The sequence below is a fragment of the Vipera berus genome, assembly GCF_964194415.1.
Source record: "Vipera berus genome assembly, chromosome: 6".
NCBI classification, from domain to species: Eukaryota; Metazoa; Chordata; class Lepidosauria; order Squamata; family Viperidae; genus Vipera; species Vipera berus.
In genome coordinates, this window is record NC_138208.1 from 33,415,826 (window position 1) to 33,427,406 (window position 11,581).

General features: G+C 42.8%; 1 protein-coding gene across 1 annotated transcript in view; it reads left to right on the plus strand.

The window, feature by feature from the left end:
* LOC308669745 (dedicator of cytokinesis protein 4-like) overlaps positions 1–9,861 on the plus strand; it is a gene marked incomplete at its 3' end in the record, with an annotated part of 66,989 nt that extends 57,128 nt beyond the window's left edge. The window contains exons 14-15 of the mRNA XM_081330620.1: positions 8,730–8,791; positions 9,802–9,861. Coding sequence (XP_081186746.1) covers positions 8,730–8,791; positions 9,802–9,861 — 122 coding nt within the window. The remainder of the gene's footprint in view (positions 1–8,729; positions 8,792–9,801) is intronic.
* Positions 9,862–11,581: the final 1,720 nt, after the last annotated feature.

Sequence of the window (11,581 nt, forward strand, 5' to 3'; positions counted from 1 at the left end):
GACCCATCGCAACCCTATGGACAATGTTCCTCTAGGCCTTCCTGTCCTCTACCATCTTCTGGAGTCCATTTAAGCTCACGCCTACTGCTTCAGTGACTCCATCCAGCCACCTCATTCTCTGTTGTCCCCTTTCTCATGATGTGCTCTGCATATAAGTTAAATAGGCAGGGCAACAGTACACAGCCTTGCCGGACTCCTTTCCCAATTTTGAACCAATCAGTGGTTCTGTGTCCAGTTCTCACTGTTGCTTCTTGGCCCACATATAGGTTTCTCAAGAGACAAATAATTTAATTTAATTTAATAATTTGATTTCTATACCGCCCTTCTCCCGAAGGACTCAGGGCGGTGAACAGGGCAATACACAATAAAAATCGAATACAAAAATTAAAAAGCCATTAAACATCATGCCCATAAAATCAATACATATTAAAGTTAAAACTAGTTTTAAAAACCCAACCCCATCCCGTCAGACCAGGCCAGCTTGTTCGAAAAAGAATGTTTTGAGATCACGCCGGAAGGAGCGAAGGTCGGGGGCCATCCGGAGCTCAACCGGTAAGCAGTTCCAAAGGTCTGGCGCACCCACAGAGAATGCTCTCCCCCTGGGGGTCACCAATCAGCATTCTTTGATCGGTGGCACCCTGAGGAGGCCCTCTCTGTGGGAGCGCACTGGACGGAGGGAAGTTGACGCCGGTCGCAGGTGTTGCCATAGGTAATCCGGACCCATGCCATGAAGGGCTTTGTAAATCATAACTAACACCTTGAACCTCACCCGGAGAGCAACTGGTAGCCAATGCAGCTCGCGGAGCAAAGGTGTAACATGGGAGTATCGGGAAACTCCGAAGACAACTCACGCGGCTGCATTCTGCACCAGTTGGAGTCTCCGGGTGGACCTCAAGGGCAGCCCCATGTAGAGAGCATTACAGTAGTCTAGACGAGAGGTCACGAGCGCATGAGTGACTGTGCGCAAAGCATCCCGGTCTAGATAGGGCCGCAACTGGCGCACCAGGTGAACCTGGGCAAAGGCCCACCTAGTCACAGCTCCAATATGCTCTTCCAAAGAGAGCTGTGAGTCTAGAAGGACCCCCAAGTTGCGGGCCCTATCTACGGGGGGTAATAGCTCACCCCCCATGGCCAATGATGGAATAATCGGAATTTCCCGGGATGCCAGCACGAACAGCCACTCAGTCTTGTCAGGGTTGAGTCGAAGCCTGTTCCCCCCCATCCAGACCCGGACCGCCTCCAGGCAACGGGACATCACGTCGAGGGCATCACTGGGGTGGTTTGGGGTCGAAATAAAAAGCTGGGTGTCATCAGCATATTGGTGATACCCAACTCCAAAACCACGAATGATCTCACCCAGCGGCTTCATATAGATGTTGAACAGGAGAGGCGAGAGAACCGATCCCTGAGGAACTCCACAAATGAGAGGTCTCAGGGTCGATCTCTGCCCCCCTGCCAACACCGACTGCGAACATCCCAGAAGGTAAGAGGAGAACCACTGGAGAACTGTGCCTCCCACTCCTAACCCCCTGAGACGTTGCAGCAGGATACCATGGTCGATGGTATCAAAAGCCGCTGAGAGGTCTAAAAGGACTAGGACAGAGGAACAACCCCTGTCCCGAGCCCGCCAGAGATCATTCACCAGCGCGACCAATGCCGTCTCCGTGCTGTACCCGGGCCTGAAACCCGATTGGTACGGGTCTAGGTAGTCAGCTTCATCCAAGAACAAAGGGAGCTGCTGCGCCACCACGCTCTCAACAACCTTCGCCAAAAAGCGAAGGTTGGAGACCGGACGATAGTTGTTTAAAATTGCTGGGTCCAAGGCAGGCTTCTTGAGGAGGGGTCTCACCACCGCCTCCTTCAAGGCGGCGGGAAAACTACCCTGACTCAAAGAAGCAGTAATCACTGCCTGGAGCCAGCCTCGTGTCCCATCCCGGGCTGCATAAGTCAGCCAGGAGGGGCACGGGTCCAACAAACACGTGGTGGAGCTCAGCTTCCCCATGATCTTGTCCACTTCTTCAGGAAGTGGACAAGATGGTCTGGTACTCCCATCTCTTTAAGAACTTGCCACAGTTTGTTATGATCCACACAATCAAAGACTTTAGCATAGTCAATGAAGCAGAAGTAGATGTTTTTCTGGAACTCCCTAGCTTTCTCCATGATCCAGCGTACGTTGGCAATTTGATCTCTAGTTCCTCTGCTTCTTCGAAATCCTGCCTGTACTTCTGGTAGTTCTTGATCCACATACTGCTGGAGCCTAGCTTGTAGGATTTTAAGAAGAACTTTACTAGCATGAGAAATGAGTGCAATGGTCCGATAGTTTGAACATTCTTTGGCACTGCCTTTCTTTGGAATTGGAATGTAAACTGATCTTTTCCAATCCTGTAGCCACTGTTGAATTTTCCAAATTTGCTGGCAAATTGAGCGTAGCACTTTTACTGCATCGTCTTTTAAGATTTTGAATAGCTCAGCTAGAATACTGTCACCTCCACTAGCTTTGTTGTTGCTCAGCTTTTCTAAGGCCCTCTTCACTTCACATTCTAGGATGTCTGGCTCGAGGTCAGTGACCACCTCATTGTGATTATCAGGGATGTTAAGCTCATTCTTGTATTTTGGTCCTTTATCATGCCCATGATTGCATTAAACGTTCCCTTCATCTCTCCAATTTTCTTGAAAAGATCTCTGGTCCTCGCTATTCTATTGTTTTCTTCTATTTCTTTGCACTGTTCATTTAAGAAGGCATTCTTATCTCTTTTAGCTATTCTCTGGAATTCTGCATTCAATTGGGCGGTATCTTTCTTTTTCTCCCTTGCCTTTCACTTCCCTCCTTTCGTCAGCTATTTGCAAAGCTTCCTCAGACAGCCATTTTGCTTTCTTGCATTTCTTTTCCTTTGGGATGGTTTTGGTTGCTACCTGTTGTACAGTGTTGCGAACCTCTGTCCATAGTTCTTCAGGCACTCTGTCAGATCTAATTCCTTAAATCTATTTGTCACCTCTACTGTATATTCAACAGGTATATGATTTAATTCATACTTGGGTGGTCTAGTGCTTTTCCCTACTTTCTTCAGTTTAAGCCATGGGTTGGCAACCCATTGCTCCGGAGCCACATGTGGCTCTTTCAGCCGTCTCCTGCGGCTTCCAGTCCTCCGCCATGTGCAGTCCAAAAAAACAACAACCAATGGGACTAAAAAAGTTAAACCAATCAATTCAAACTTCTCACCAAATTTTTTTTGCAAAGTTTAAATTGATTGGTTAAACTTTGGTCTGTGAGACCGCCCACAAGCCGTTTGTGGGACTGCACACAAACCTCTGTTTCTTCTGACTGCACTTGGCGGCAATGGAGGAAGAGATGGGAAGACTGCAAAGGTGAGTAGGCCCTTTTTCTACCTGCTGCATGCTGAATGTGATCTAAATGTGAGCGGGTCAGAGGGAGGGGCATTTACCGTATTTTGCGGACCATGACGCACGTTCCCCCAAAAAATGTGGGGGGAAAACGAGGGTGCGTCTTATGGTCTGAAGGTGATCCGTATGGCCAGCCCCAACTTCCGCAAGTGGAAAGCAAGGGAGATTACTAAGAGCACGAATCGGCACGTCCTGAGAAATGCCGATCTTGCGCTCCTGCAATCTCCCTCGCTCCGTTTCATCTTCCCTTACTACAAGAGAAAGCAGGCTGAAACAGAGCGAGGGAGATTGCCAGGAACGCGACATTAGCCGATTTGCGTTCCTGGAAATCTCCCTCGCTCCATTTCAGCCTGCTTTCTCTTGTAGCAAGGGAAGCTGAAAGCGAGCGAGGGAGATTGCAGGAGCGCGAGATTGGCCGATTCGCGTTCCTGGCAATCTCCCTCGCTCCGTTTCAGCTTGCTTTCTGGAAGAGAAAGCCGGGCTGCAGGGCGCCTCTGCGGGTACTGCTCTAACGCGGAGAGAGGCCAGTACCCATTCGGCCCACCAGCCCCAGGAGTGCCCTGCGCAAGCGTGTCACCGGCCGCCAAACCCTGGCTTTCAAGCAGGAGCAGTCCGTTTGGAGAGCTGCTGCCTTCGTCCGCGCGTTTGAAAGAAACACGGGTGAAGGCAGCAGCTCTCCACCCCGTTTGGAGAGCTGCGGCCTTCATCCCTGCATTTGAAAGAAACACGGATGAAGGCAGCAGCTCTCCGCCCCATTTGGAGAGCTGCTGCCTTCCTCCGCGCATTTGAAAGAAACACAGATGAAGGCAGCAGCTCTCTGCCCCATTTGGAGAGCTGCTGCCTTCATCTGCATTTGAAAGAAACACGGACGAAGGCAGCAGCTCTCCGCCCCATTTGGAGAGCTGCTGCCTTCGTCCATGCATTTGAAAGAAACACGGACGAAGGCAGCGTTTCTTTCAAATGCACGGACGAAGGCAGCAGCTCTCCAAACGGGGTGGAGAGCTGCTGCCTTTGTCTGTGTTTTTCTCAAACGCAGACGAAGGCAGCAGGTCTCCAAATGGGGAGGCAGAAGTTTGGAGAGCTGCACAGCTCTCCAAACCTCCGCCACCCCGTTTGGAGACCTGCTGCCTTCATCAAATGCGGAGGTTTGGAGGCACCAGGGGGAGGCTGGCTGCCAAACCCTGGCTTTCAAGCAGGAGCGGCCTTGCCCTATTTGCCAGGAGCAGCCACCCACCCCGCTTTTCGCAAGCCCTGAGAGAGAGAGAGAGAGAGAGAGAGAAAGAGAGAGAGAGAGGGAGAGAAAGAGAGGGAGAGAGAGAAGGAGAAAGAAATAGGGAGGGAGAGAAAGAGGGAGAGAGAAGGAGAAAGAAAGGGAGAGAAATAGAGGGAGAGAGAGAAAGAGGGAGAAATAGAGGGAAAGAGAAAGGGGGATAGAAAGAGGGAGAGAGAGAAGGAGAAAGAAAGGGAGGGAAATAGAGAGAGAGAGGGAGAAATTGAGGGAAAGAGAAAAAGGGGGAGAGAGAGAAGGAGAAAGAAAGGGAGGAAAATAGAGGGGGAGAGAGAAAGAGGGAGAAATAGAGGGAATGAGAAATAGAGAGGGAGAGAAAGAGGGAGAGAGAGAAGGAGAAAGAAAGGGATGGAAATAGAGAGAGAGAAAGAGGGAGAAATAGAGGGAAAGAGAAAGGGGGATAGAGGGAGAGAGAGAAAGAGAAAGAAGGGAGGGAAATAGAGAGAGAAAGAGGGAGAAATAGAGGGAAAGAGAAAAAGGGAGACAAAGAGGGAGAGAGAAAAGGAGAAACAAAGGGAGGGAAATAGAGAGAGAGAAAGAGGGAGAAATAGAGGGAAAGAGAAAAATAGAGAGGGAGAGAGAGAAGGAGAAAAAAAGGGAGGGAAATAGAGGGAGAGAGAGAAAGAGGGAGAAATAGAGGGAAAGAGAAAAATAGGGAGAGAAAGAGGGAGAGGGAGAGAAAGGGAGAGAGAGAGAGAAATTAAATTGGTAACATGGTTGTTAAGTGAATCTGGTTTCCCCACTAACTTTGCTTGTCAGAAGGTTGCAAAAGGCGATCACATGACCCTGGAACAATGTGACCATCATAAATATGAATCGATTTCCAAGCATCCGAATGTAAATCACACGACCCTGGGGATGCTGCAATGGTCATAAGTCACTTTTTACAGCGCCGTCGTAACTTTGAACAGTCACTAAGTGAATTGTTGTAAGTCGAGGACTACCTGTACTTTATCACTTTTTTTCCTTTTTTGGGGTTTGTGTGTCAAGTTTTTGACACCTTGCTGGGCGACTGGTGGTACTCAGACATTGCCTTGTCCTAAAAGTGGTACAATGGATGAAAAGGTTGAAAAGCCCTGTTTTAGTATACCAGTACTATTTGGTTCAGAATAATTTTTTTCTTGTTTTCCTGCTCTAAAAACTGGGTGCGTCTTATGGTCAGGTGCGTCTTATGGTCTGAAAAATACAGTACTCGGCGGCAGGAGAGGTGGCGGTTCCTTATCTATCACTCTGTGATCTAAATGTGAGCAGGTCGGAGTGAGCGTCTGAGGGGGAACAGTCTCAGAGTACCACTTTTAGGATAAAGCAATGTCTGTCATTTTGGGGATTGTATCCCAGTATTGCTTTTCTTACTCTTTTATTGACTATGAAGACTACTCCATTTCTTCTGAGGGATTCTTGCCCGCAGTAGTATACCTGGTGGTCATCTGAATTAAATTCACCCATTCCTGTCCATTTTAGTTCGCTGATACCTAAGATGTCAATGTTCAGTCTTGTCATCTCTTGTTTGACCATGTCCAGCTTTCCTTGATTCATGGATCTTACATTCCAGGTTCCTATGGAGAAAAAATCTTTACAGCATTGGACTTTCCTTTCACCACCAGATACATCCACAGCTGAGCATCCTTTCAGCTTTGGCCCAGTCGCTTCATTCTTTCTGGCACTACTAGTACTAGCCCTCTGCTCTTCCCCAGTAGCATATTGGACGCCTTCCGACCTGAGGGCTCATCTTCCAGCGTCATATTGTTTTGCCTTTTGGTACTGTCCATAGGGTTTTCATAGCAAAGATACTGGAGTGGGTTGCCATTTCCTTCTCCAGTGGATCACGTTTTGTCAGAACTCTCTGCTATGACCTTTCCGTCTTGGGTGGCCCTGCACGGCATAGCTCATAGCTTCATTGAATTATGCAAGCTCCTTCACCACGACAAGGCAGTAATCCATGAAGGGGAGTGATTAAGTACAATGAATTTAATTATTTCTCAGATTTTTAGTATCTTTCTTTTCTGCCACATTTAAAAATTGTAGTTTTGTGATAATTCTGGGAAGCAACTTTGAAAGGATTTGGGATCCCTAGATTGTGCAGTTTTATTTGGAAAATAGTTGATCTGGCATTCATTATAAGTATGTTATTGCTTTTGCTATACTTTTGGCTTTGCCTGTCATGGAGAGTAAACTGAGGGAAAGATTGAGAGGAGTGCTTTGGGATGTTATTATTTTGCTGTGAATCTCAGCAATTGGGTGGCAAAGCCAGTGCAATTTAATTATTAATAGGCCTGGTGGTCCAAGCTTCTTTAGAGAAATGAGAAGAAAGACCTTATAATGATTAATTTTCCAATAACACTTTTAAATTTAGTTCTGTTACTAGCTTCTGATTTTCAGGAAAGACATTTTAGTGGTTATGAAATAGAATGTATTTTACATTTTATGATAAGATGGAAATATACCCCTAATTACTATTTTTCAACCTTCTAAAATATTACAGTACTGAAGTAGTTTCCACAGGTTTCTTTTTTTAACTATGTGGTTAATTCAAACCAATCTGGCCCTAGTTTGATAATTCATATTATTACCTTATACTATTTCTTACTTGAGATTTATATGAGGGAGAAGTAAATGGAATGAACTTATCTTAACTAAGATCCCCCAATAGAGATATTAACTCTACTGGATACTCTCAGTTCATGTTTATTTTCATGTTTATCTACATGGAGGGAAGTCTGTAGTGGGGTGCCCCGGGGCTCTGTTCTGGGCTCTTCAACTTTTTTAATTAATGATTTGGATGAGGGGAGAGATGGGGAATGAGGGGATGAGGGGAGAGATGGGGAACTCATCAAATTTGCAGATGACACCAAGCTGGCAGGAAGATAGGTTTAAGATACAGGAGGATCTGGACAGACTTGAACACTGGGCGCTATCTAACAAAATGACATTCAATGATGAAATTAGTAAGGTTCTACATTTAGGCAAGAAAAACCAAATGTACAGGTATAGTATAGGTGGTACCTTGCTCAATAGTAGCAACTGTGAGAGGGACAATCACTTAGATATGAGCCAGCAGTGTGCTGCAGCTGCCAAAAAAGCCAACACAGTGTTAGGCTGCATTAACAGAGGGATAGAAACAAGATCATGTGAAGTATTAATACCACTTTACAAGGCCTTGGTAAGGCCACACTTGGAATACTGCATCCAGTTTTGGTCACCACAATGTAAAAAAAAATGTTGAGACTCTAGAAAGAGTACAGAGAAGAGCAACAAAGATGATTAGAGGACTGGAAGCTAAAACATATAAGGAATGGTTGCTGGAATTAGGTATGTCTAGTTTAATGAAGAGAAGGATGAGGGGGGACATGATAGCAGTGTTCCAATATCTCAGGGGCTGCCACAAAGAAGAGAGAGTCAAGCTATTCTCCAAAGTGTCTGCAGGCAGGACAAGAAGCAACGGATGGAAACCAATCAAGGAGAGAAGCAACCTAGAACTAAGGAGAAACTTCCTGACAGTTAGAACAATTAACCAGTGCAACATCCTGCCTCTAGAAGCTGTGAATGCTCCAACACTGGAAGTTTTTAAGAAGAGATTGGACAGCCATTTGTCTGAAATCGTATAGGGTTTCCTGCCTGAGCAGGGGGTTGGACTAGATGACCTCCAAGATCCCTTCCAACAACAACAATATCATCATCATCATCATTATGATTATGATTATGATTATATTTCTATTATTATAAAGTATTTTCAGATTCAGTGCTTCATGTTTATTTTGTCCAGGACATTTTTTCTGGTTATCTATACTGGTTTAATGGGAAGCTATATGTTTTTAATCCTGTTGCAATTTTACACTCTAGATCTTTATCAACATATTATAAGATATGTATTTTATAAATCTCTCTGAGTGTAAAATGCATATGCATTTTTTCCTTCCCCCCCTTCTCTCTCACACACATTTTTCTTCATTTTGGCTAGGTTGTTCATTTCTATCAAGCCATCACAGCCCTCACTTACTCTAAACTATGTTAATTCATGTGAAAATGATTTTCTCTACAGCATCACCAGCTCGACACATAACCTCAGTTTCCCTTTCTTCTGCTGGAAGATCTCCATTGAAGGTACTGTTTTGCCTTCAATACATTTAGAAGCAGAACTACACTGTTTATTTCTCATGATTTACATTAAGTGGCTCACTTTTCAGCTTCAAAACATAATGTATTTATGCCTTCCCAATTTGTGCTGTGTGATGGGATTAAAGAATTAAGCTTTTTAGTCATTTCTGTTGTGATAAATGAACAGATCATGTAAAGGTCCATAAAAGACAATAGGCTGAATCTTAATCTTAATTTCTCTCACTCTACACTATAATGTAACATAACAGTATATCCAGTGGTGGGATTCTTTCTTTCTTTCTTTCTTTCTTTCTTTCTTTCTTTCTTTCTTTCTTTCTTTCTTTCTTTCTTTCTTTCTTTCTTTCTTTCTTTCTTTCTTTCTTTCTTTCTTTCTTTCTTTCTTTCTTTCTTTTTGAAGGCACCAGCAATATTGCATAGTTAACTTGTCTATTATATTAGCTTTCTGTGGTCTGATATACTAAATAACACAAATATAGATGGGAGGTTGTAATTTAAAAGTAGATACAAACCACAGTAATTCAAGGTTTTATAGTATCAGTGAATGAGCACCATTTAATTTTTGATGTTCAAGCCACAGAACTGTTATGTTATAAGTATTGTTATAACAGGGACAATAACAGGGACCCAGAACTAATGTAAAGGTATGTTCCTCTACTTTTCCCTCTTAGTCCCTTCTTTCTATTTCCAGACTGATTTTTTCTTTTCTAAATGCAGGGTTCTGTTCAATCATTTTCACCATCTTCTATGGACTACCATTTGTCAGGGCTCATTTCCAACTCTCCAGTCTTGTCTGGAAGTTACAGCAGTGGCATTTCTTCACTTAGTCGATGTAGCACATCTGAAACATCTGGTTTTGAAAGTCACATCAATGAACATCCAGTTCCTCTTTCTAATTGCAACATTTCTGAAGAGCCAATAAGAAAAGAGAGCAAGACTCCTCCGCCTTATAGTGTTTATGAGCGGACTCTGAGGCGTCCTGTCCCACTACCTCACAGCCTTTCCATTCCCATTCCTACAGATCCACCAGCGTTACCCCCAAAACCTTTGTTGGTTAGACCAAGCAATTTGGAGAATAGCAAGAGAATGGAACAGGTCCCTCGACCTAAACCTCTTCCACGAAAAGTCTCTCAGTTATAAATAAAAGTCAAAAAGTCAGTTTTTGAATGTTTAAAATGAAAAACATATCTAATATAGGCACTTTAATATTTGTCACAAATTTTCTTTCTGGTGATTTTTAAAAACTTCTTAACTTTAAGTATTTAATTTTAAGTACCGGTACTAGCTTAAAAAGCCAGAACCTAGAGGCAATGAGACTGAAAATACTATATTTAGAATAGCATACAGCAAATGTGATTCTGCATTTAAATTTGAACCTGGAGCCTAGCTGTTTAAACAAAATCAAAGTATACTTCCCCTTGACAGTCTCATATTAGTGCAACAGTGTACTTTCTGATAGAATAAAATTTGGTTTGAAGTTAATGAATCCAATAAAGCTCTTGTGGTTTGTGATGACGTTGCACTGGAAAAGACCCTATTACAAGGATGTTGTAGCTGAATTTCCAGAAAAAAAATGTTTGGCTTGCTTTCTTTTTACTGTCATGTTACTGTATCTTATTCAATATTTATATGTATACTTGTCTCTTAGAGACCTTTTTTCTAGCATTCTGATAATGGTTAGTTTACATACTTGTAGAATTTCCCCCCTCCCTTTTATTTTATTTTAGATAGGTGCAATTTACACTTCCCTGAAGATAATAAACGTTAATAATTATTGTATTATAGAAAATGTAACAAAATATAAAGTTATTTTTTTAAATAGACATGATTTCAGACACAAAAACTGAGTCTGTGGATTATTTTAATGGCCAAAATGAATACATTATTTTAATTGTGAATCAAGAAAAAAAACACTGTCAGACTCAAAGATGAAAATGCTGAAAGCAATTGAGTGCAAGCAAATGGTTCAGGAGAATAAGGCTATTTACAACTAGAATTAATTGAAGCAGCAAATATTTAAAGACAAGATTCAGACTTGTTTTTTAATTATATATAAACTTTCTGAATAGAAGTTCTTCCATTCTGTTGCTGTATATTCCACTGGAAAAATGTGGAGTAAATAAGTAATTTAAGGGATAGTGGTTTAGATGGTGGGAAGAGAGAACTTTTTAGGGCACAAACTGAAAACTTGCTGGCAACTAAAAGTAATCCAGATTTCAGCCCCAACCCTGCAAATGTTTTTTTCTGAAAAGTGCTTTTACTCATCTCTCATATGGAGCCCTAATTGGCATTTTGCTAGAAAGCTCCTGTTTTTTGAAAGCTCACACTTACTTCTATAATTGTATAAACTAAACATAAAAACAAGCGTATAGGCAATTTTTCTTTCTTATTTCCCCCTCCCCCCCACAAAATTAAATCGTACCATTAAAGTTACCTCCCTGTTTTGTTGGGAAACTTGTGTTGATTTTATCAGTTTACCTTATTGATAGCTTAACTGGAACATTATTGACCATTTTTTTATTCCCTCAATGAGAAACTCTCAGCAAGTATATGCTGTTAACGGTAGCTATAGAAGTTTTATATAATAAATGTTCAAGTATTTTTATACATAACTGGTTAATTTTAATAAGAAGAACAATTATGTTTGGGGGAGGAAAGCAAATGGTTGTGTATGCAGTAAGATTGTTATAATTATGCCAAATACTTTATGTAATTGGGGGAACAGGGACACAGGGAGTAATATTTGTACATATATGTTTTTAACAATAATTCTGCCAT